At 45.5% G+C, this 25,491-nt stretch overlaps 1 protein-coding gene across 7 annotated transcripts in view; it reads left to right on the top strand.

Moving 5' to 3' along the window:
• The window catches only part of ARHGAP24 (Rho GTPase activating protein 24), a 492,834-nt gene extending 471,239 nt beyond the window's left edge, over positions 1 to 21,595 (top strand). For 6 of the 7 annotated variants that reach the window (XM_061583119.1, XM_061583120.1, XM_061583121.1 and 3 more), the window contains 4 exons: positions 10 to 83; positions 1,511 to 1,632; positions 12,658 to 13,732; positions 20,792 to 21,595. In XM_061583119.1, the coding sequence (XP_061439103.1) occupies positions 10 to 83; positions 1,511 to 1,632; positions 12,658 to 13,732; positions 20,792 to 21,035 (1,515 nt within the window). In that variant the 3' untranslated portion in view covers positions 21,036 to 21,595. Of the gene's footprint in view, positions 1 to 9; positions 84 to 1,510; positions 1,633 to 12,657; positions 13,737 to 20,791 lie in introns of those variants that run through there. The other variant, XM_061583125.1, reaches the window with a different exon arrangement.
• The last annotated feature ends 3,896 nt before the right edge of the window (positions 21,596 to 25,491 follow it).

The raw sequence follows: 25,491 nt of genomic DNA, 5'->3' as shown, positions 1-25,491 counted from the left end.
TTCACACAGGGGCTGAACGAATTAGTCAAACAGGTGAAGAGCTTGCCACTCGTCAACTTCAACCTGCTGAAGTATATTTGCAGGTAAGTATCCTGACAAGAATCTCTTAATCACGGACTGTCTCAGTGCTCCCAAAGACATGGTTAGGCAGCAGTAGTTTTCTGTAAGCAGTTTTGTAAGTGGCCAAAGAAGGAGCAGTTAAATTTAACTGATGAATAGCCCAGTCATCCTTTCTGAATCCTTTTGTACTTTAGAGCAGGGGTGCCCTGCAGATGTTGTCGGACTGCAACTCCCATTGTCTCTGACCACTGGCCAAGCTGGCTGGGGCTGATGGGAGCTGGAGTCCCATTAGGAGAGCACCACACTGGCTACCCCTGCTTCAGAAGAGTCATGAGGTGAGGCTCAGTTCCCTTTCATTTTGACCATGTGTGCAGGAAGACGTAGTTTCTTCCTGTCCTACTTTGAACCCACTTTGGCGGCCAACAACAGTAGCGTGGTATTAGGAACTAACTCTGTAACGTAATGCAAAGGTGACGTTTGGATTCACCCTTTCCCCATGATTGTTTGCTGTTTCATTGCATAGGGCAGCCTTCCCCAACCTGGTGCCCTCCAGCTGGCTGGGGCTGATAGGAGTTGCAGTCTAGAATGTCTGGAGGGCACCAGACTGGAGAAGTCTGGCTTAGGTGGATTGTAATGAAGGAAAAGAAACCACAGGAGACTCATAGGAATGTCTCTGTTTGCAGTGAGAGACTTTGCTTGGGAAAATTACTCTGTAAACTCACTCCAGTACTCTAGGGGTTCTCACAGGACATATTGTATAGAAACACAGTAAGTAAATAAGTAGAATATTTGCACGTAAGTGGGCAAAGAACAGCAGCCATTAGCTGAGGTTTTTTTTTCATGCAATCTAGTCAAATACTAATAATTTTCCAAGTTTTACCCCTTCTGGAGTTTTGACTTTTCCTTTTCCCCATTTCTGTTTCAAACTTGTGCATGTCTCTTTTAGAACAATGGTAAGAGCTTGTGGGCAAACTGCAGTGCAGAAGTGTCATGGGTGAAATTAGCAATTGTGGGAATGCTTTTAAAAAGTAAATAGCAAGGCATGGGGCAGCCAATCCAGACTGGGACTCTAGGAGGGATAGAGAGGCTTTAACCCTTTGCCCTCACTGCTGTCCAGATGCGGCTCTCCCTCATGCCAGCATTGGAAGAAAAGCATCCATTGGCACAAATGGGAAGATTTTTCCCAATGCAAATAACCGATACAGCGAGTGGGGAATGATCCAGACTGAGACCACAGCAGGAGGCAAAGGGTTACCCGCCTCCCCCAACTTGGGTGCCAATTTATATTGAGGGGGGCATATTTACTATTTACAGTTTTTTTAAGCCACTCACATTATTGCCAAATGCATGAAAGGCATCTCGTCTAGCTTGGCCCTGTCATTTATAGTTGACTGAACCCTGATTCTGGACTCCCCTTTCCTCCCCTTATGCTCATGGGATACTTTAACAGATTCCTGGATGAAGTTCAGTCCTATTCCGGAGTCAACAAAATGAGTGTGCAAAACCTTGCTACCGTGTTTGGTCCCAACATCCTGCGCCCCAAAGTGGAAGACCCTCTGACCATTATGGAAGGTGAGTTAGCAAGCAAACCATTCTGCAAAGAATCAGTTGGCTGGCCTAAGGATCCTGCCAGGACATAAATGCAATAGTTTGTCAGAATGCTGATTTAATTTGATAGTTCTTTAACTGAGTAAAAACTTAAGTGAAATTTGCCAATAACCACATAGCAGCATATACAAACTACTAGTGGGCAGTGGCGGCGCCTGGCTCCATGTCAGTGGGGCAGTGGAATCTATGCTGGGTTTTAGTTCAGACTTTCAAGGAGCTGTTGAAGGTACTGATAGCTCTGTGCAAGTTCAGACTAAAACTCAGAGGGGATCCCACTGCCCCACTGACAGGGAGCCACCAGCCGCCACTGCTAGCAGGCCACATTGTAGGTAACAGACTATACATTTTGAGCCCGAATGCAGCTGGAGCCTGAGATTAGTGGCTTGGGGTAGGTATGGGGCGTCTATGTCAGAAGCACTCATCAAGTACAATGAAGACCCAAGGGTATCACAGTTTGTCCCTGCCTTCTGATGGTTCCCACCACCATCAGCTCCATGCATGTTTTTTTCCTTGCTTGCCTGGGGCATTGTACTAAATGAGCAAAGGAGGAAAGGAATCTATCCATCCATCTCAGGGGGCCACTTACTGAGCTAGTCTAGACAGGACACACACCACAGTACCCCTGCAAGTACTGTGAGCCAATCCAGATGCTATGCTCATGATGGAGACTGGTATCTCAGTGGCAAGGTTACCATATGCCAATAAGCTTGTTTGTTTAGTGGAACCGACCATGTGGCTCTTGACCACCATCAGTGGAGGCTGGTGGCTCCAATGTCAGTGGGGCACTGAATCCTATCCAGGTTTTTGCCTGAAGAAGTTATCAGCACCTTGGACAGCTCCTTGAAAGTTTGGGACTAAAACTCAGAGCGGATTCACTACCCCACTGACATTGGGGGGCACCAGTCTCCATGGCCCACCACATAGTGTGTTTCCCTTCCTGTACGAGCAGCCACAGATGCAGTGCATGGTATCCTTAAGCAGCTCCAGAGGACCCAGTTCTAGTGCCACCAGAACTAGTGGCTGTGTTGGTCCCTCCATCCTGCCAGTCCTAAGACCCAAATTTACAGCAGTAGCAGCAGGCAGGAAGCTACCATTTTGACATTCCCACAGTGCCACAGAGCAGTGCTACACTGGAGCACTGTGGGAATGTCAGGATGGCAGACAGCTCATAGGCACCCGCCAACAGTTGCATGCCTGATGTCGCCTGCTGTTATAAACCTGCTGGGAACCCACTCTGGTGTCAGAGGGGGGGCATTCTGATGCCAAAGGGGCCCCACTTTGGAGTCTAAGGGGACCTCCTTGGAAGCCACTCTGGTTGGGGTGTAGGGGGCTCAACCTGGAGCTAGCTTTGCACTGTTGTCATTGATTGTGGGCAGGGAAACTCACACTTAATGGGCAAGATAAGATACCAACAGTGATTTCTACTAAACAATATGACTGGTAATGTTCAGCATAATGTCTAGACCAGAAGTGGACAATTTGTTTTCTGTTGAGGTCTGCATTCTCCCTGGGGTACTCTGTCAGCAGCTGCACACCAGCAAAGGATGGGACCAGACCTAAAGGATGGTGGGACCACCCCTTCTCTCACACACACACACTCTCTCTCCCTCTCCCTCTCCCTCTTCCTTTCTGTCACCCCTTTCTCTTTCTGCTACTCCTTCTCTCTTTCTGCCAAACCCCTTTCCCCTTTTCTTTCTCTCCTTAGCCCCTGCATGAAATCCTTTTTAGGGTTGTATAGGACCATGGGTTTCACACCACTAGCCTAGACCACTTTTCTCCTTGTAATTTAACAACCCTGTTGAATTTGCTACAGCAGAGATTGAAATATGCATCATACACCCCAGGGCAGCTCTTTCTGGAACTGGACTATTGGAAGCTGTGCCCAGCTGGACAACCCATTCTCTACATTGCTGGCCAACCCACCCTCTACATTTTTAGAGACGTTTAGGAGCAAACAAAGAGCGCTGTTACTGGAGAGAGCCCCCCCCCATGTGCCACTAAGCCTAAATTGAAGGCACAGTGTTCAGCTAAGTAGGTATAAAACCATCCAGGGAAAAAAACCCCGAAGAATAGTTTATGGCAAAAAAAGGGTATTTTTTCAAGCATCTTGTGGTTTGTTGTTGTTGTTATTGAACAGAATATCCAAAATGCAACAACAACAACAAACCACAAGGTGTGATGATGACCACTAATGTCAATAGTTCTTAATAATGATGACACCAATTCAATTCATCCATGATAGATAACTGCTGTCTTCACACCATGATCAACCACTGGGAGGAGCAGTCCCCCGTCCCAATGAACCCAGCTTTCATTTTTTTAAAAAATAGTTAAGTTTTTAGCATTTGTAGAACCTGGGATATGGGGCAAAAAGTGCAGGCACAATTATCGTTTTTTGTGTGTGTTTGTGAGAAAGTAGCCTGCTCCCACCTTTCAGTGTTTTTAGTTATTATTTATTTATTTATTTAATTTCATTTTTAAACCGCCCATAGCAAGTAGCTCTCTGGGCGGTGTACAAAACATACAATGTTACAATAAAATCCATTTCAAATAACAAGAAAATTTAAAACATTAAAATGAACAATTAAACATTAACATTAAACATTAAAATGCCTGGGAGTATAGCCAGGTCTTAACCTGGTGCCTAAAAGAAAATACCGTAGGCGCCAGGCGTATCTCCTCTGGTAAGCTGTTCCACAATTCGGGAGTTAATGAATGAAGTCACAGCAACGACTGACATTTAAGAAAGGAGATCTAGCCAATGATACAAAGAGAAAGCCGGAGTGAAACTCCCATTATGTAGACTCTAGATCAGCCTTTCCCAACCAGTGGGCCTCCAGATGTTGTTGGACCACAGCTCCCATCAGCCTCAGCCAGCATTGCCAATGGTCAGGAAAGATGGGAGTTGTGGTCCAACAACATCTGGAGGCACACTGGTTGAGAAAGGCTGCTCTAGATTATCTAGGAATGATTGCTGCTCCATAGAAAACAATTCAGGTATCCAGGATTTTAGTGTAGCTATGATTTGGAAATAGTGTGTCAACAAAGACAAAAGGAAGCAGCAAAGTCATTTACTTTTTTATTTGGCATATTTAGTTTGTCCCCACCCCCATACCCCCAAATTTTCCCACAGACACCAAAGCTTCACAACCTGCCTGGGAGCTTCTCAGGGGGATCCGGCTCATCACTGCTGGGAAATGCAATGGTAGACCAGATGAACTTCTGGCCTTTCCAAGTCCTGGCCCTAACCTAGGAAGCTGCCTTCTTCCAAGTTACACTATTGGTCCATCTTGCTCAGTGTTGTCTTCTGTGACTGGTTGCAGCATTCCGGGATTTCAGACAGGAATATTTCCCAGTCTTACCTGGAGACCCCCGAATTCAGTTTTAGAACCATTTACATTCAAAGTCTGTGCTCCACTACTGAGCTATAGACCTTACCCTGATCCAGCTAACGCAATCCTTAGCTTCTTAACAAGGCATTAGGGTCCAGCTGCTGAGGTTTAAAACCCCACAGAGCATGTGGATAGATACACAGGCTGGCATTCCAATTAATCCATTAACATCTAGATATCTGTTCTTAGCTTCTTCTCCTTCTGTGGATTTATATCCCTCTCATCAACAAATGATTTATTTTGCTAATTAGAGAGTGAAGGAAGAACAGTATGCAAATGTTCTCGCGATTGCAGATGCCCATATTTCAGCTGCTGTGCTATTGCATGCTTTCCCTCATAACTCATTAAATATGAGAAGTCAGAGCACTGTTTGTGTAACTCATTTAAAAGTGTGCAATCAGCATCCTTCAGACTTCCATTCTATAGTCCAGTGATGAGCATTTGACAAAAACATCATCCTGAGCAGAACAATCTAGCCTTCCAAGTCTCTGAGGCTGCATTCCTATGCACACTCGCCTGGGAGTAAATATCACACTCAGTAGGACTTACTTCTGTACACTATATGCATGTAAATCTGTATCTGTGTTTGTCATGAGTCCCATGGACCATCCTTGGGGCCATGATGAAGAAGAGGAGGAGATGAACTGGGACTTCTGGGAGGGCCTTAGTGACTCACATTCAGGGGGCACTGATGCTGAAGGCTTCAGCACTGTTGACAGTGATAGGTCCACCCCCATAGCTCCAGTTAGAGCTGACAAGATGTTGCCCAAGCAGGAGGCTGCCCTTCCACTTCCCATTCACCTCCCTTCTCCACTCTCACCACCACCGCCTCCACGCACACTTCTTCCTGAGGAGGAGGATCTTGCAGATGTGTCTCCACCACCCTCACCTCGGACGCAAAGATTACTGCGCCAGCAGGCTCAAAACATTCCCACAGTCTCTGTAAGGAGGAGTGCTCGCGTGCACGCATGCTCCCATTCAGTGACACCTTCCTCATGCAAGTAGAATGAGCCAGTCCACACTTATTTAAGGGTTGTAAAGGGGTGTGACCAGTTGCTGCAACAATGTCTTAGCTCTGTGTAGTCGTGCTGAGTAGAGTTGTGGAATTCTGTGTAACCTGTAAGCTGATCTAGGAAGTGTTCTTAACTGAAACTTTCTATCAAACCTATTAAAGGAAAGCACACCTTTGCATCTGAATCTGACTTCAGCAGCCTAGGGCAGGACAGTTTGTCACAGCCCCCAGCTCCTCCACCCGACAATACCATGAATGAATTGGAAGCAATTGGAGGGGCAGAGGAGGATATCCAGCATGCTTTGGAAACTGTGTTAGCCAAGCTCTAGACTCTTTGTGTTGACAATTGGCTCGAGCCCCTAACTCCTTATCAGAGCTCATCCAGCTTTGCCTGCAAATTGATAACAGACCTGAAGGTTGTAGGATGGAAAGGCCTCTTCGGCTTAGGTGTTACCCCCCATACCTCTCCCCTGCATGCACTTCTCTGCCAGCATGGGAACCTCCACTTAGTCAGGGTGGAACCCATGCAGATTGGGGGGTCGTGGCCACACCTGATAGAGGAGGAGAAAGAAGTGCCAAGACGAGGGGTGTGCCTATACTGTGGAAAAGCAGGGCACTTTGTGAAATCCTGTCCGGCCAAGTCTGACAAAGCCCTGGTGCAGGAAAACTCCAAATCCCAGTTCTCAGAGGTCCACAAGCTGGGATCAACTGTCCATAATGGGCATCACAACATCCTGACCCCACCAAGGCCAGCCATGCACCTACCCCCTCAGGTTGGAGCATCCAACTACAAGCCATGGTGGATTCCAGAGCTTCCAGTAATTTTATGGACTTGGGCTTTGCTAAACAGCATAACATTCCCATAACCTCCCTGGACATGCAATTGGCAGTGGAGACCATTGATGGGAAGCATTGCTGTACCACTGTGAGGCCCTGTACGTGCCCCCAGGGGAACTTCAGGCTAGGATCTTGTGACAGTGCCATGATACCCCCAACTGCTGGTCACTTCAGCATATTCAAGACTCTGCAGGCGGTTAATCCAGAATTTTGGTGGCCCTGAATAAAGCAAAATGTGGAACAATACTTTCAGACTTGTCCTAACTGTATGAGGGAAAAACACACTCCTAAATGACCTGCTGGTTGCTCGTACCTCTGCCCATGCCTGAGGGGCCATGGAGAATGGTGACTCTGGACTTTATCTCAGATCTACCCGTCTCACAGGGAAACATTGCCATTCTGGTTGTGGTAGTAAAATGGCCCACTTCATTCTCTGCTGTGGCCTCCCTACTGCCAAGGAAACCGCCCACCGTTTTTATCAAAAATGTCTTCCAGTTTCACAGTCTTCCAAACAGTCTGGTCTCAGATTGGGGGGCCCAGTTTACCACCCAGTTTTGGCATGCCCTTTTGCAATGTCTGCATATTGAACTTTGTTTATCCTCCACATAACATTCTCAGATGGACAGGCAAATGGAGAAGGTTAATGCCACCCTACAACAGTATCTCCGCTGTTATGTCAACTATCAACAGGACAACTGAGTGTCCCTGTCACCTCTGGTGGAGTTTGCCTATAATAACTCAGTGCATTCCTCCACCCAGCAGACCCCTTTCTTTGCCAACTATGGGTACCACCCATGCTACTTCCAAAACCCCACCACTACGTTGACCATACCTACAGCTACCAAATAAGTTCAGCAGTTACAAGCTATGCAACAACTGCTACAAGAACAATTGGAGACAGTCAAGGCTGCCTACAAGCAAGCAGCTGGTCAACACTGTCAAAACTGGTCCAGAAATCCAAGTGGGAGATCGGGTGTGGCTCTCCACAAGTTCTCTGCCAACCTCCACCCCGCACCACAAGTTAGAACCTTGGCAAGTGGGGCATAAGTGGAAGAGCAGATCAACGCAGTAGCTTATCAAATGTGTTAATCAAATTCCACCATTCATTGCTGACTACTGAAGATCCAGCTCACCCATATGGGAAGCCCAAGCTGCCTTCCACTCCCACACTCAGTGACGCCCAGGAGGAGTAGAAAGTGGAACAGATCCTCAATTCCTGCTTGCCATGCCTCCTTCAGAGGACTCAACAGATGAAGGGGAATGGGAGACTTCAGACTCAAGGGAAGGGGTGAGCTGAGAGGCAGCTCAAGACCCTTCACCCTCAGACAAGGAGCAGGACCCTGCTGGAGCCATACTGTCAGATTCAGAGAGTCATCAGAAAGCTACGCTGACCCCAGCAGAGAGGAGACACCAATGGGTGCTGGTACAACAGAGGCTGTCCATCTGCTTAAGAACCACACGCTCGCGAAAGAGGGAAGGCTGATTGCAAACACCTGGCCTCAGACGCTGAGCTTAAAAGGCTGTGAATGGCTTGGGGCTTTGCCGGAAACAACATTGACCTTCCTTGTCACCTTATAGCCAGCCTGGCTTGTGATGCCATGTCTTCGACCCTGCCCTGCCTAATTGGATCTCCAGTACCCTGACTTTGGACTCCCAAGGACTCATCTGTCCTACACTCTTTCGGCTCTTCCAACCTGGTATTTACATTTGTTGTAGTTGTGGGCCTCTTATCCTCAACTCAAGCCTGACAGATTTATGGCCTGGCTGCTGGCCATTATCTGCTGATTGCAGCCAAACTATTTCACTCGGTCAGCAGAAACTTGACACTGCTGGCATCGAGGGAAGCTACAGTACCTGATCCATTGGAAAGGTTTCAGACCAGAGAAACATTCTTGGGAAGCTACTTACTTACTTACTTAGTTATTATTTGATTTATATTCCACCCTTCCTCCTTGCAGGAGCCCACTTCTGACATCCCACGCTCCAGACTTGGTGAGAGATTTCCATGAATGCTATTCCAGTAAACCTAAATCTCTGAAGTGGGGGAAGGAACTGTATGGGAGGAAGGATGATGTCATAAGTCCCATGGACCATCCTTGAAGCAATGATGAAGATGAGGAGATGGATTGGGACTTCGGGGAGTGACTCGCATTCAGGAGGTGTTGAGGCTGAAGGCCTGAGCTCCGTTGACAGTGACAGCTCTGCCCCTTTAGCTCCAGTTACTGCTGATGAGACATTGCCCAGTCAGGAGGCTGCCCTTCTATTTCCCATTCACACCCTTTTCTACCCACGCTGCCACTGTGCACACCTCCTCCCGAGGAGGAGGACCTTGAACATGTGTCTCCACCACCCTTGTCTCCATGTCCAACTGCACCAGAGGTCAAAGGGTTCCCACAGTCCCTCTAAGGAGGAACGAGCACATGTACACACGCTCCCATTCAGTGACACCTTCCTCACGTGAGTAGAATGAGCCTGTCCACATCTACTTAAAGACTGTAAGGGGGTGTGCCCAATTGCTGTGACAATGTCTTAGCTCTGTGTTGTCATGCCTAGTTATGCTGAGTTGCGGAATTCTGTGTAACCTGTAAGCTGATCTGTGAAGTGTTCTGCACTGAAACTTTTGATGAAACCTATTAAAGAAAAGCACACCTTTGTGTCTGAGTCTCACTTCAACAGCCTAGGGTAGGACAGTGTTAACCTTAAGCTTGGACAGATGTTTGGTGTATTCTGAGCAATTTTTTGGCAATTGCTTTGTGAAAATGGATAAAGTGTTTGATTTGCCTATCCGGGAAACATTTCCGTCACTCTAATTGACTCCATTTCCCTTCAGTGACATCAGCAAGCAGCCAAATGGGATCGCCCATGAAGTGTCATGGTATCATCCTCACTCCACGATGCTTATTGATTCGTTTGTTTAAAATGGCTCCTGGCCTTTGCATTTGAAGGGGGAAAAAAGAATCCATAATATTAAAACCCAACCTTTGCAAAATGATAAGGGGCAAGTGAGAAATTACTGCTCAAAGGTGTCTAGCACACCATGGAATAATGCATAAAACTGTGATTATAATCCCCCAACTTTATTTCTAGAAAGATCAGGATGGGAACAGATGCCACGTATTGCCAGATGCCTAACTCCAAAATGGGCTCCATAAATTAAAAAAGAGGTCATGCTGCTTGTGCACTGGGGCCTTCTCCAGAAAGAAGCATGGCCATTTATTATAATGCATTTCAAAATGACCCCCCTCCTGGCTTAAGGGAGTGCACTTTGATTTATAACATAAGCAGCAGTATATTCTACCCTGAAGAACTGTGCGATGCACTCTAGTGGCTGATCCCAGGCTCATTTTGGAGCGCTTAATTATATTTATATTAAATTGATTTAACAGCCCTTCTCATTGTGATATGCTGCTCCAGTCGGCAAAAGTAAATATTCCATACATGGGGACGAGTGGGGGAAGAACTCAAGTGCTCACCGTTGTGGGTTTCTGAATCCAACCAACTCCATGCTGTTCAGACCTCAAGTAATACTGAAATGAACCTCATAAATTGTAATTAGACCATTCATCTTCCCACTCCTTATTTCTTTCCACCCTCATTGTTCTTGCTGTGTTCCTGAAGCTGCTGGCTATTACATTTAGCTATTTCTCTTGCTCTGACATGACAATTCAACCTTATCTGAATTCTGGAAGCCATGGAGATCAAGTCATGTGTCCAAACTGACATGTGGAGAGATTTCATTCTTAAATTCAGCTCTCCACATTTCTGCAACGATTTGCCATTTTTTTTAAAAAAAATCCTCATGAAAAATGTTCAGCATTTTACTGTGAATTTCTCCTAATAAATACATTTTTGTAGGCAGTTTTGACTAATGTACACATTTTTGCAAGCCGTTTCTCCCAAAATAATGGATTTTGTATGTATTTTTCACTAATATATTCACTTTTATGCACATTTCCCCCTAAAATATGTTTTTTAAAAAATATTGTTTGCTTGGAGAACTGCATCACAAAATCCAAATAAGTATGAATTTCAACGGATGGTTGTGTTTGGGTTCTCACATTGTTTTGGAAAGTGTGAATTTGATAGATTTGGCTTCCAGTGCAAACTGAAATAAATTTCTTCCCCCATACCTGCTCCTTATACATCTCTATTCACATAGTTTAATTTTCTCTTCACAGACATATACTATCACTTCATTCTTTCTCATTACCTACTCTCCTTGTCTCTGTTCCCCCCTGTGCTTTTCATAAGAGCTGATATGCAGTTCAGTAGCTGTGAATGGGATCAGTAGGCCAGGAAGCCCATAACTTAAATCTCACCTCTGTCATCACCTTACTAAGTGGTGTCGCCTTGATGTTGTCCCCAGACTGTAAAGGTTACTAGGACTCTCTTGAGAATCATGGAATCATAAACTAGGAAGAGGAGAGAAGGCACTTGAGCCACTCTTTCCCCTTAAGCATGATATCCCTACGCACCAGCCTCCCACATGTTATTCATTTATAATCCACACCATAATACCTCATAAAGATGCTCGCAGAACATAAAAGTTCCAGACTGCAAAAGTGTGCAGGCCATACTCAATCACACTGTGCGGACCACATCTAAATGGTGCCCCTTGTCTCTATTTCTTCAAAGCCCTCAACATGAGCCCTTCATTTCAATCATTGTAGCATCATTTCCAATGGCAATAAAGCCTAAGTATGTGTAAGTGTTGGTCACACTTGTTACCTTTCCTGTCTCCCCCTTCTCTCTAGTGGCATTGCTAGAATTTAAGCAGAATCAAGATGGACACCGTCTGCTGAGGGTGTATTTTTTGCCTGCCTTGATTCTCCTTATGTCCTTCACTGCTCACTACCCCCATCTTCCAAGGAAGAAGGTGCTCACCGCTTTGAACCCAGGGGCAAGGTAGCTAGTGCCATTTACTTCTGAGCATCATGGAAGTTACAGTTCAAATGGAATGCTTGAAGGGCCTCATTCTTTTTTGTAATTACAAGGCTGACCACCCATTGCAACTCGTCCCGCTTTGTCAACTCTCTCTGTTGTCAAAAATGAGGGGCATGTACTTGGCTTTTGTTGTTCTTATTGTTTGCTTTCATTGCTCTGTGTGGGCCCCTCCAGATGTGCTTTTTATTGTGCATTCATGATGATTTGTGCTCAGGATGGTATCCGGGCAGTTATGCACAATCTCACTTTCAATACTGTTTGCACCTGCAAACTTTCAGGATGGACATATTGCTTTGTTTCCAATCAGTGCATGTCCTGTAGCTTTCTGTTGAAATCTATAACTTTTCGTACCACAAATGTTCCCGAGATGGAGGAGGGTTGGTGTGCATTTGTTGTGCAATAGCACAAGAGTGCTTCTCCAGAAGGCAATAAATGCTGTAGCATTGGGGAAGCATCACAGAACTAATAAAGCAGAATGATATGTGGATGGTCCATTATAAATCCACCACTAATGCACTGTTATTAAGTCAATGACATTTTGCAGAATACACACACACACACAAAAAAAACAAACCCATTCTGGAGGAATACATCAGTCATGCTTTACAAATAATAATTAAGAGAAAGAAAGACATGGTGATGAGTGATAGAAACAGGAAGATCTCCTTTACTTTCATTTTTCACTAGAATACTGATCTTGTAGGTACCAAGTCTCACAACAGATAGACATTAACAAAAACCTCATTTTTCATCAATTATTATTTGATATTCAAATCGGGGTGTGTTTGTCTTATCCTCTTCTAGGTACTGTTGTCGTCCAGCAGTTGATGTCCATGATGATAAGTGAACACGCGCTGCTGTTTCCCAAGGATGCAGACATGCAGAGTGGACAGGAGGTGTGTATTAACAACAATGAGATCCAAAAGAAAGTGATCATCGGTCAGCTCCAGAACAAAGAGAACAACAATACCAAGGAGTCATCACCGGTGAGACGCTGCTCTTGGGATAAACCTGAATCTCCTCAAAGAACCATTGTGGAGAATGGATCTCCGACAGCCCAGCCTGGGAGCAAGTCCAGTAGCCCCAGAAATAGCATTCACAAACTGGACATCACCAGAAGTCCACCCCTCATGGTGAAAAAAAACCCGGCATTTAATAAAGGCAGTGGCATAGTCACCAATGGGTCCTTCAGCAGCTCTGTGGAGGGTCAAGAGAAAACATCACCAGCCTTGCCCAATGGCACTTTGCAGACTAGAAGAACATCCTCCCTGAAAGGGCCAGTGACCAAAATGGGCACACACAGTGTGCAGAATGGAGGTGTACGAATGGGCATTTCCAGCACCGATGCCCATAGCAACTCTCTGAACAGCCGGAACCAGAGCTGGATGCCCAATGGGTACGTGACACTGAGGGACAACAAGCAGAAGGAGCCCACGGGCGACTCGGGCCAGCACAACAGACTTTCTACCTATGACAACGTGCACCAGCAATTCTCCATAGTGAACGCTGAAGATAAGCAGAGTGTCGACAGTGCAACCTGGTCCACGTCTTCTTGTGAAATATCCCTCCCTGAACATTCCAACTCCTGCCGCTCGTCGACCACCACTTGCCCCGAGCAAGACTTCTATGGGGCCAATTTCGAAGACCCCATCCTAGATGAACCCCCACATGAAGACCTCTCCAACCAAGGAGATTACGAGAACAAAGGTGACCGAAGAAGCGTGGGGGGACGCAGCAGCCGGGCAACCAGCAGCAGCGACAACAGTGAAACCTTTGTGGTCAACAACACAAGCAACCATAGTGCTTTGCACAGCCTTGTGTCGAGCTTAAAGCAGGAAATGGCAAAACAGAAGCTGGAGTATGAAACGAGGATAAAAAGGTAAGCTGCTGGGGTAGGAGCTCCAGTTACAGGGCTTTACGGGAAGTGGTCTTGCCTGTAATCACGAATGGGTACGGCCTTGGAGGCTACAGCAGCTCAGGGATGCCATTGTCTATAGCATTGTTCCTGGAGAAGTCAGATTTGCTCAAATACATGAAGGCTGATGGGGTTAGGCTCATGCTTGATCAAATGCCACTCAGGCCGATGGGGAAGCTGCCTTGTACCGAGTCAGACCATTGGTCTGTCTAGCTCAGTATTGTCTGCACTGACTGGCAGCAGCTCTCCACAGTTTCAGGCAGGTGTTTTCTCAAGCCCTACCTGGAGATGTCAAAGATTGCCTTTGGCACGCAAAGCGTATGTTCAGCCACCAAGGTCTGGCCTCTCCCCAAAACCTGGGCCCATGCTATGAGCAGGATCCAGCACTGCCTAAGAGTCTGCATTATGCCAGGCCAAACCTACTTGTCTGTCTTCCCTAGTATTGTCTACTCTGACTGTCAGAGACTCTACAGGATCCCAGGCAGAGTTCTTTCACATCACCTGCAATCTGATCCACTGAGCTGGAGATGCCAGGGATTAAACTGGGGACCTTCTGCATGCAAATCATGTGCTCTGCCACTGAGTTATGGCTTCTTCACTATCTGTGAAGTCTTTGGCTTAATCCTCATTCCCAGCTAAGTATGTGCCCCCAAGTATGTGAGCAATTGTGTTTGTTTACATACATTCATTCATTGTTCCTCTGTGCCTCTCCCCCTCCTTCTGCTGCCTGCCCCACAGTTTAGAATGTAAACTCCTCAGTTGTTGTTGCTGTTGTTGTTGTTAACAATAATAATGAAACCTAGAAAAGTACATTGATCGGGCTAGCTAAATAAATAATGAGGGGGGTAAGGATGATAAACTACAGAGTTGAGTGCAACTAAAGACACAAATCTTTGGTGTGTCAGAAAGGTTGTACACAAGCCTCTTTTTGCAAAAGTGCCAAGGCCACATGCCAGAGTCATAACTCGGCTGATGGGGTGAAGAAGGTGTATGGTTACTTGCATGTCAGGACCCATGGCTTTAAGTACAGTGCAAGGAAGGTATGCTGGAAACATGCCCGCTGCTCATAGTGGCTGCCAGTATTCCAATTGTGCCCATGCTCATATTCATGGTGTCATGACACGATGGTGCACTGGCAAGGAGAAGTGTGATGGAACTGATGGGTAGAGGGAGAAAGAGACAGAAGCTTGGTGTTGAAGAACAGGGCTGTCGGGGAACCTGCTTTGCAGAAAAATTGTCCCTTGGCCCTACCATTCGGCAAAGTCAAACGATGTGACATTTTGATTCAGTGCATTGCACAGCCACAACACCAAAGGCAATTTGGTGTCATTAAAACCCCACATTCCAGTGCAATCCTCGGCATGTCTACTCCATAATAAGCCCTATTAAGTCCAATGGGACTTTTTCCCAGGTAGTAAGTATGCATGGAGGGTTGTAGCGAAAAGCACCGTTGTCCCAGTGCAATAATACAGAGGACTGCATTATTCATCTACTTAACTCCAAATAATCCAACTCAAGAGGTATTTAGATTGGGCTGCTCGTGCTGCCTTCTTGACTGAAACAACTATACATTATTTGCTAGTCAGGTGAGTTAAGATCATTACACCGGGGTCTTTCAATCAGATCCCAAGGAAAAGTCATTTAAATTATATATGCTCTGACACGAAGTGTTGCATTAACAATGAGAAAGAAGAAAAGGTCAGACGACGTCTTAGCACTTGGCTTGATTTATCTCTTAGGGGATTACTTATCGCTCACATCTTCCTGTCTGCACCAAGTGATCAAGAAGTCCAGCTGTAAATGCTAATGAGTATCATGAAATTTATTTTGCTGCATGCCAGGGGACAGAACAGGAGACACTCAAAAAATAAAATGTATTTCTCACTGGCAAGAAATGCAAAAGCCCCTCTGCAATGGCCACTATTTTCAGATTCATAGCATGGCTTTTAATGAGCTCAGGAGGCTTTGATTCCATTATAGAAAATTGCGAATGAGCCTTAGAAATGGCTTCAGCCTTTCACAGCCCTGAGCCAGTTAAGTATTAGGCCGAGGTTAGTAAACACTTACATTTTTTACTGTGGAGCTCAAAACGTTGGGAGAGTTGCAATCCAGATTGTCTATGCAATTCTTCCTTCTTTCAAAGTACCAGGGGGGAACACGACTGAGAGCAGAGCAGCAGCAGCAGGTGGGAAGAGGGTTAAGCAACCCTCTCTCCTGTTTTCTGTTGTAAATAATCCCATCCTGAAATGGTTTTTTATCTTCTCTTTTTTTAAAAGGAGCCATCAAGTGAGTGTGTGTAACATTTTGTTAGGCCCCCAGAAAGGTTCACATACAGTTCTGAGGAATCTCACTCCAGGCTTTTCGCAGGACCAGACATAGTTAGCTTCAAGAGTAGAACTGTGTCATGCACTTCCAGAACATTCTCTGGGCCTCTTCACATGTAGGTTGTCAACTGGTTAGTTAAATAATTCCTGGAGAATGGGGCCCCCATTCTGCAAGTGTTTCTGTAATCCATACCATCACAACATTGCCACATGTTGAACTCAAAAAAATCCAGTTGAGTTCAGTGGGACTTACTCCTAGGGAAGTGGCTATGGGATTGTAGCTTGTGGAGAACGCAGCCCAGACATGTAGTGGCTGTGCCGCGTTCTGGTCCTTCTCATACCCGCAGGGTTGTTGGTTGTCCTATCAGCCAACTCTCAGATCTCCAGTTGCTGCTTTTTAATGCCAGATCGGTACATAATAAAACCTCCTTCGTCCATGATTTGATTGTGGACGAGGTGGCCGATCTGGCATGTGTAACCGAGACCTGGGTGGTCGAACAGGGAGGAGTTAGTCTGTCCCAGCTCTGCCCACCGGGGTATCTGGTTCAGCATCATGGTAGATCTGAGGGTCGGGGAGGGGGGGTCACTGTGGTCTATAAGAGTTCCATCTCACTCACCAAGCACCATGTCCATGCAATCACTGGTCTGGAGTGTTTGCACCTTGTGCTGGGCCAGAGGGACAGACTGGGAATCCTTTTGGTGTACCGCCCACCTTGCTGCCCAATGGCTTCCCTAACTGAGCTGACAGAAGTGGTCTCGGAGATACTGTTGAGATCCCCCAGACTATTAGTACTGGGAGATCTCAACATTCATGCTGAGGCTACTTTGTCTGGGGCAGCTCAGGACTTCATGGCTGCCATGACAACCATGGGGCTGTCTCATATGTTAGTGGCCCAACACATACATCGGGGCATACTCTTGACCTGGTCTTTGCTACTGGACATGGGGATAGTGATCTGGATGTGGGGAGTTTTACATCTCTCCCATTGTCATGGACAGATCATTGCTTGCTGAAGTTTAGACTTTCAGTAGCCTTTTCCCTCTGCAAGGGTGGGGGACCTATTAAATTGGTCCGCCCCCGGAGACTAATGAATTCTGAAGGTTTTCAAAAGGCTCTGGGTTTTTTTCCGGCTGATAAGACTGGCGCTCCTGTCGAAGCCCTGGTCGATCTGTGGAATACAGAGATGACCCGGGCTGTTGACATGATCGCTCCTGCGCGCCCTCTCCTATGTAGAGCTCATACAGCTCCTTGGTATACTCCGGAGCTGAGAGCGATGAAACAAGACAGGAGGCGGCTTGAGCGGAGATGGAGATGAACTCCCGACGAATGCAATTATGAGCTGGTTCGTGCTTCTACTAAGCTCTATGTAGGAGCGGTGAGGGCGGCAAAAAAACAACATTTCGCCGCCACTATTCAGTCATCTCTCTCACGCCCACGGGAGCTTTTTAAAGTGGTTCGTGGCCTACTTCATCCAGGCCTACAAGATACGGCAGATACATCGGTAGCTTGATGTAATAAATTTGCTGAACACTTCTAGCATAAGATCTCATGCATTCGCCGGGACTTAGACACCTATTTAATAGCAGTTAATCCTACTGAGGTGTCCAGAGCACAGTCTTGTCATGTTTTGTTGGATGAGTTTCAGTTGGTTCAGCTCGAGGACGTGGACAAGGTGCTTGGACAGGTTCGTGCGACCACTTCGGTACTGGATCCTTGCCCCTCTTGGCTAATTAAAACTAGCAAGGAAGGAACAGTTGGCTGGGCCAAGGAAGTGATTAATGCCTCTTTACGAGAGGGAGTGGTCCCTGGCTGTCTGAAAGAGGCGGCAGTGAGACCACTCCTGAAAAAACCTTCCTTGGACCCAGAGGATGTCAGCAGCTACAGACCAGTAGCCAATGTTCCGTTCCTGGGCAAGATCCTGGAACGTGTGGTTGCTGACCAGCTCCAGGCGCTATTGGATGAAACCGATTATCTAGATCCATTTCAATCGGGGTTCAGGCCTGGTTTTGGCACTGAGACTGCCTTGGTCGCCCTGTTTGATGACCTATGTCGGGAGAGAGACAGAGGGAGTGTAACTCTGTTGATTCTCCTTGACCTCTCAGCGGCTTTTGATACCATTGACCATGGTATCCTTCTGGAGAGGCTTGCGGAATTGGGAGTTGGAGGCACTGCTTGGCAGTGGTTCCGCTCCTACTTAGCGGGTCATCTCCAGAAGATAGTGCTTGGGGAACATTGCTCGACACCGTGGGTTCTCCAATGTGGGGTCCCGCAGGGTTCGGTTCTGTCTCCCATGCTTTTTAACATTTATATGAAGCCGCTGGGGGCGGTCATCAGGAGTTTTGGAGTGCGTTGTCATCAGTATGCTGATGACACGCAGCTCTACTTCTCCTTTACATCTTCTTCAGGTGAGGCAGTCGACGTGCTGAACCGTTGCCTGGCTGCGACAATGGACTGGATGAGAACTAACAAACTGAGACTCAATCCTGACAAGACTGAGATGCTGTTGGTGGATGGTTTCTCTGATCGGATGGTGGCTATATACCCTGTCCTGGATGGGGTTACACTCCCCCTAAAGGAACAGGTGCGTAGTCTGGGAGTCATCTTAGACTCTTCCCTCACACTTGAGGCTCATGTAGCCTCGGTGGCCCGGAATGCGTTCTACCAACTTCGGTTGGTAGCCCAGCTATGTCCCTATCTGAGTAAGGAGGACCTCTCATCAGTGGTACATGCTATGGTAACCTCGCGTCTGGACTACTGCAATGCGCTTTACGTAGGGCTACCTTTGAAGACGATTCGGAAGCTACAGCTAGTGCAAAATGCGGCAGCCAGACTGCTAACAAGAACTAAGCGGTCTGAGCATATAACACCTGTGCTAGCCCGTTTGCACTGGCTTCCAATATGCTTCCGGGCCAGATTCAAAGTGTTGGTACTTACCTATAAAGCCTTATACGGCGCGGGACCACGATATCTGTCGGAACGCCTCTCCCGATATGAATCGGCCCGTACACTACGGTCTACTACGAAGGCCCTCCTCCGGGTTCCGACTCATAGGGAAGCCCGGAGAGTGGTGACAAGATCTAGGGCCTTCTCAGTGGTGGCCCCCGAACTATGGAATGGTCTCCCCGAGGAGGTGCGCCTGGCGCCGACACTATCATCTTTTCGGCACCAGGTTAAAACCTTTCTCTTCTCTGAGGCATTTTAATTCCTGTTAATTGTAAATTATTATATTTTGATTTTAGACTGTACAGTTTTTGTGTACAGTTTTGTGTTATTTATATTGTATTTTTAATGTTCACCGCCCAGAGAGCTGTTGCTAGTCGGGCGGTATATAAGCTTAATTAAATAAATAAATAAAATAAATTGTGTTAACTATCCTTCTTGATGCCCTTGAAAATGCCGTAGGATCCTCCTGTTCACAAAATATTTGCTCACTCATGTTTTTTTAGAAACCCTTTTTGTCAACAGTTAAGACTGTACTATGTATTTATGACTACAGCATCAACCAGCAGAGTTGTGAATTACTGATTGCTGTAAAAATCTGCCTCCATCTGGGAGGAAGGGTGGGATATAAATCAAATAATAAATAAAATAAATAAATAAATTAGCAAAGGTCCTACAATGAAAAGGACTAGCAGAAGGTTTCATTAAGGACAAAAGGAAATACTTCTTCAAATAGAGTTCACTGCCAAAAAAATGATGCAATAGCCACTGTCATAACTGCCATTAAAAGGTTAGAAAAAATATAATTAATGTTAAATCACTCGGTAGGTATTAGCCGTAACTAGAAACGGAACATCTATGTTCAGAAGTGGAATAGCTCCAGGTGCTGGAGATACACCAACAGGGGTTGGGATGACAGTGTCTTGCTCATGAGCTTTTCAATAAGACGAAGGCTCTAAATTGCATGAAGAATCTACTTGAACAGAAAAAGTTCCCTGCTGGAGACACTCAGCACCTAACACATGGAGGGCTGCAGGAATGGTGACAGAGACATGGAGAAAGGGGGCCAACTACTTATCGGGGGTGGGGGGAGTGAACAAGTGAATAGGGCTAAAGTACTTGTTTTATTATTTAACAAAGTTTATATACCACTTGATTGTTAAAAAACAACCTCTAAGCGGTTTACAAAAAACATTCAGAAGTATCACACCAAATCTCTGTAATAGGATAGCACAATGGACACTGAAGAATTGAGTTACTGATCCCAAATCAGCCACGTGAACGAGAGCCTGTGTTCACATAATAAGTAAGAGTGTGCAAACATCCCATAATAAGTAAGAGCATGCAAACATCCCAGGGGACAGTCCAAAAGGGGTCGAGTCTTTGCAAACATTCCATTTGAATGCTCTCAGGGGCACTTGCAAACTTCCTGACACCCTCCCTTCTGCCACCTCCACTTTCCTGTGCTTTAAGGTTCAGAAACCTAATCTCAGGCCTCAGAATATGGAATAATCTCAGGCCTCGGAATGATTTTTTTCTCTCCTTGTTGCTCCAATTCCCCAAATCCCCTGATGCTTTGCCTGTCATTTCCCCCTAGGGGAAGGCCTATGGACTGATAATTCTATCCCTGTATATTTCTGGGCAATAAAAGACCCACATTCTGGAAGGCATTTAATACTGCCTCACAGTCTTCACTGATGGTGCATTGAGTTGTACCAAAGTACACTAAGCCTTTGCCTTCTACTTTGATTCCTCCAGCCTTGAACAAAGGAATCTCTCCCTGGAGACCGAAATGATGGGCTTGCACGATGAACTGGAACAGGAGAAGAAGAAGTTTACCATGGTAGAAATTAAAATGCGCAATGCTGAGCGGGCCAAAGAAGATGCCGAGAAGAGGAATGACATGCTGCAGAAAGAGATGGAGCAGTTCTTCTCAACATTTGGAGAACTGACAGTTGAGCCACGTCGGCCGGAAAGAGGGAACACCATATGGATCCAATGAGCACTGCTGCTGACCAAGACTGTGGGATTCTGGGAAGAGGGTTGTTGGGATATTCTATTGTAACAGGTGACTGGTCACCTGACTGAGGCTAGCACTCAATGTAATGTTGTCGACCCGCAAAAAAAAGCACCACCCCTACATCAGCCAACTGCATCTGCCATGTGTACTTTTTAATTGAGAAATCATATTCCTTGAATGCATCATAATGCTACTGTTAAGTGTTACAAATGGGTTTGTGTATATAGATTTTACACAGGTCATCTGAGGGAGGGAGGGAAGGAGGGAGGGAGGGTGATAGAGACAAGAAAAAAAATATTTTAATGCAAGTCTTATATTTAAACTGGCAAACAGTAACTTCATTGCAATCAAGCTTTATAGTGAGGCTTTTCTCCTTTGCACTTACTTAACATAAGCTATTTTTGGCATTGTGTTACCATCAGCTTATTTTGTATATTATTTTTTCCCCTTTGGTTGCCCCTGTTGCTGGGGAATTAAGATAAACATCTATATATATAGATATATATATATATAAGGTTAGCTATTAAACAAAACAAAAAAGATACTGTGTGACTGTGCTTTTTGTGCCAATGGATTCGCCCATGACCAAAAAAAAAAAAGTGTAAATAATTTTATAAAAATATAACATGAGCATCTAATCAGTTCTCTCTTTTTCTTTGTGTTTTGTAACTGATAGATCCCAATCCAGCATTTCCTCCAGATGCACCAGTAGCTGCAAACCGCCCTCCTTTGGACCTCCACATTCAGGGTCAAATTACCCATTATATTAAACGCATAGTACGGAAATGCATGCTTGTTTTTTAAGTAAGAGCCATTGGGGGGGGGCACAGGCAGGAGACTACAGCACATGGGAAGGGGCATTAACCCTTTCTTGCCATGCCATAAACCTTCCAAGAGCCCTCCCCCATGCACCAGTGGCTGCTTCCCTCCAGTATTAAACAGCAGTTTGGAGGGTGGCCCGCAGTGAAGGGAGGTATAGTGTTAACCTCTCCATGCACTATAGTCCCAGTCCTGATCACCTCCTCCCTTAGGCAGCTATTTATCTTATTTGATTCAATTCATGAACCACTTTAAAAAAATCTCCAAGGGCTTTGCAAAACAAAACAAAAAAGCATACAACTCTAAACTATGTTTGGCCTTAGACGGGTTTGGCAGAAGGGGGGGTCCTTAGTAGTGATGGGATCCATTGGCTGTGCTGGTTCGAAAGCATTCCATCAACCTAGCTGGCTGGCATCAATTTGAGTTTGTTCTGTATCCACTCACTGCTGCTTTTACTAACCCGTGGGGGGGGGTTTCTCTCAGAAAAAAAATGATATTTTGAAGGAAATATAGATATTTTAAAAGGAAATATTGTTAAATTATCATTCTTACAATCAATGTTAGAGGCAGATTTTTTTTTAAAGTCCATTTTCAAAAATAGCCATGGAAATTCACTACATTAAAATCCAATCCACACCAACTGAAAATAAGCAAATTAATGGAAACTTCTGTACCAAATCTGAATTGGGGGGAATTCTAGCACATCCCTACTCCTGAGTGCAGGAAAGAAAGCATGAGGGAAGAGGATTCAGTGGGAAACCAGACTGCCCCTTAGGACCAGATTGCTTGGGGAAAATGTTATATTATTAAGTATTGTTAATTATTATTATTCAAAATATGTTGGGCCAAACATACTGCTGAAGCTCTCTTCTTCCCTGTGTCTCATCATATTTTTTTAGGCCCACTTTTCCTTCTTACCTGAAGTAGGTCCTGACGTCTCTGTAGTTGTGTATGCCATTGCTCCAGGGTTGCCTTCCCGACTGTCAGTATTTTGCAGGGGGGATTCAGTCGCACACCAGAAATGTAGGTTTGTGCAATTAGAGTGGATTAAAGTGGATTTTTAAAAAATGGACTTTTGTGGTTAGGGATATGTGGAATGCCCAAAATGTGTGGGACAAGAAATCGATTGATGGCAAGATGTATAACCTCCACTCGAATCAGAATGTTCCTAAAGAGCAGATATTGTATAGCTTCTGTGTAAGCTTTGTGTAAGCAAATAAGGGATGAATGTCCTAGGGGCCCTAAAAATGTTTAAAAACTTCCATCTATGAGGCTCAGCTTTATACTGTGTTTATACAACATGTGTGTAACATATGCCCCTTTCGGAAGTTCAGGTGGTAAACGCACAGGATTAAACCAGGATGGGAGTGGCAAGATTTCTTGCATCTTTTTTTTAAGTAGCTGGTTCTAAAGCGTGCTTCTAATGTCTTGTTTCCTGTTTTAAGTCTTTTGGAATATTAAATTTTAAGAGCAGGTTCACATCACACATGCATGTCCATCATTTTGCTTACTCAAATTGTGTTGACTTTCAGATGAAGTATATTATAAACTGTCTCCCATTAGAAAGGTGTGTGTTGGAACTGCCACCAGGTCTGTTTAGGGTGCTTCATCTGTGATGGCTTCTTTGCCCATGCAAGCCGTCACATGATGCTACAATGAACCAGTAATGTAAACACATGCAGTTAATCAGCCCCGTAATATAAATAATGGGTGGTACTCAACACTAGTCCTACTCAGAGTAGATCTATTGCAGTTAATGGACATGACTAGCATAAATCTAGAAAAGATAGCGACCATCAGCCTGTAACGGTAAAGGCAGCAGTGGAATCTGGCCTAAGCACAGTAAATTATTCAGATCAGTGGTTTTCACAGAATCTGGGACTACAGGAGAAGAAATTAAGAAGGCAAAAGGTACATGAGATCACAGTTAAACATTTTCAGGATTCAACTATGGATAGATTATGTGATACTATTTTAATCCCTGATACTAATAGTACTACAAGCATGTATTTGAGACCTTTCTTAACAACTGACATAAAGGTAACTGAAAGAAAGCCTATGAAATCCTTACATTTTCATAAAGAATGCAGAGTACTGAGTGGGACTAACTTAGGTTCATTAATTTCAGTAGGTCTCCTCTAAGTAGGACTTTGTTGAATATAACCCAAAGGTGGGTTGGAAATACGGGAACAAAGAGCTCTCAACCGTTACCATTAAGAGATGGAGAAAGTGCTGCAGGGCAGCCGTTCAGGCGGATGACATGCACATTTTGCCAGTTATCCCATAGCACTTTCTCCATACTCTGGAGGGCAAACTGGGTATGTTACAGGAGCTGGATGAGCGTCAGCACACAGCAGCTTCAGGCAGTTACCAAAGCTCCCAGTGAGGTCCACCAGCAATGATTCCCACAATCCTTCTCATAGGTGCCAGCTGACAAGCCAGGATTTTAATTTCCCACAATGCCACAATAACAACAGTATGTTAGGAGAATGGTGGGGAGTTTAAATACTGGCTAGCACCCTAGTGCTAAGCTACCTAAGCCCAGCAGAGGTCCCACTAAAATAGGAGCGGAGCCACCAGAGGGCAAGTTCCTGAGGGCCACCTCAAAACTGGAGCCAGCCCTATGTGGGACGCACACAAACATTGAATCCGGGCAACTTTGTTTGGGGAGGGGAGTTAACCCTTTACCTCATGCCATTTTCCTGGTGCAATGTCCCCCTTCCCCACAGCAAATTAGCTACAGAGGAGAGGGGAAAGACAATGATATAAAACAGAGTTGGGAGGGGGCTTGAAGGCTGGCCAGGCCACCCTGCTCAAAGCAGGAATCCCAGAGCTGCAACTTTCTTGACAAATGGAAGCACCCTGGTAAGAGAGAGCCCTTCTGGTGATTGGTCCTATTTCTTCCTCCTTGTGGCCTTCATGATTAGTTATAAGTGCACATGTAGCACTGCTACTGATTAAAATGCCGAGTGTAGACTGACTGAGATATGTCCATGAGGATCCAATGGGCGGAATGAGTGCTTCTGAAAGTCTCCTCCTCCAAAGAAAGACCCATCAGACATGCCTCTGGGTGCACAGTTTAAGGCAGGTATGTGAAACTCAGTCCCCAAGTCATATGCAACAGCCCAACCTTGTACTGTAGCTCAGTACAAGCTTGATAGCCCTGTCCATCTGCACTTAGAAGACTCAGGTCCCCTCCCTCCCCAAGTAATAAGGAAGATTTCATCACCAGAGGCCTGATTTGCATACAGGTGCAGAAGGTACCAGAAAGCATCACTCTGTGTTGTCATGAATGACTTTGCCAGGATGATTTCAAAAATAAGGGTAGCGCTGACTGTTCACCAGAGGTGTAAGAAACTAGTGTTATGAAGCAAGTGCTCTTGTCAGGCATGTTCTATGAGGCCATCATATGAAATGAGGAGGTTGGACTCAATGGCCTTGTAGGCCCCTTCCAACTCTACTATTCTATGATGGGTTACCTATTGTGAGAGGGGCATGGAAACATAAGCCATAGCTCTTGTGTCCTTCTGATTAGCCCAGGAATTTATATTGCTTTGTTTAGGAACTGCCATTGCCTGACATTAGGAGGCTTGTTGGTAAGTGGTCATCACTCAGTCAA

The sequence above is a fragment of the Rhineura floridana genome, chromosome 9 (genome assembly GCF_030035675.1).
Source record: "Rhineura floridana isolate rRhiFlo1 chromosome 9, rRhiFlo1.hap2, whole genome shotgun sequence".
Classification (NCBI taxonomy): domain Eukaryota; kingdom Metazoa; phylum Chordata; class Lepidosauria; order Squamata; family Rhineuridae; genus Rhineura; species Rhineura floridana.
Note: the sequence above shows the minus strand (reverse complement) of the source record. Positions and strands in the feature narration are given on the sequence as shown.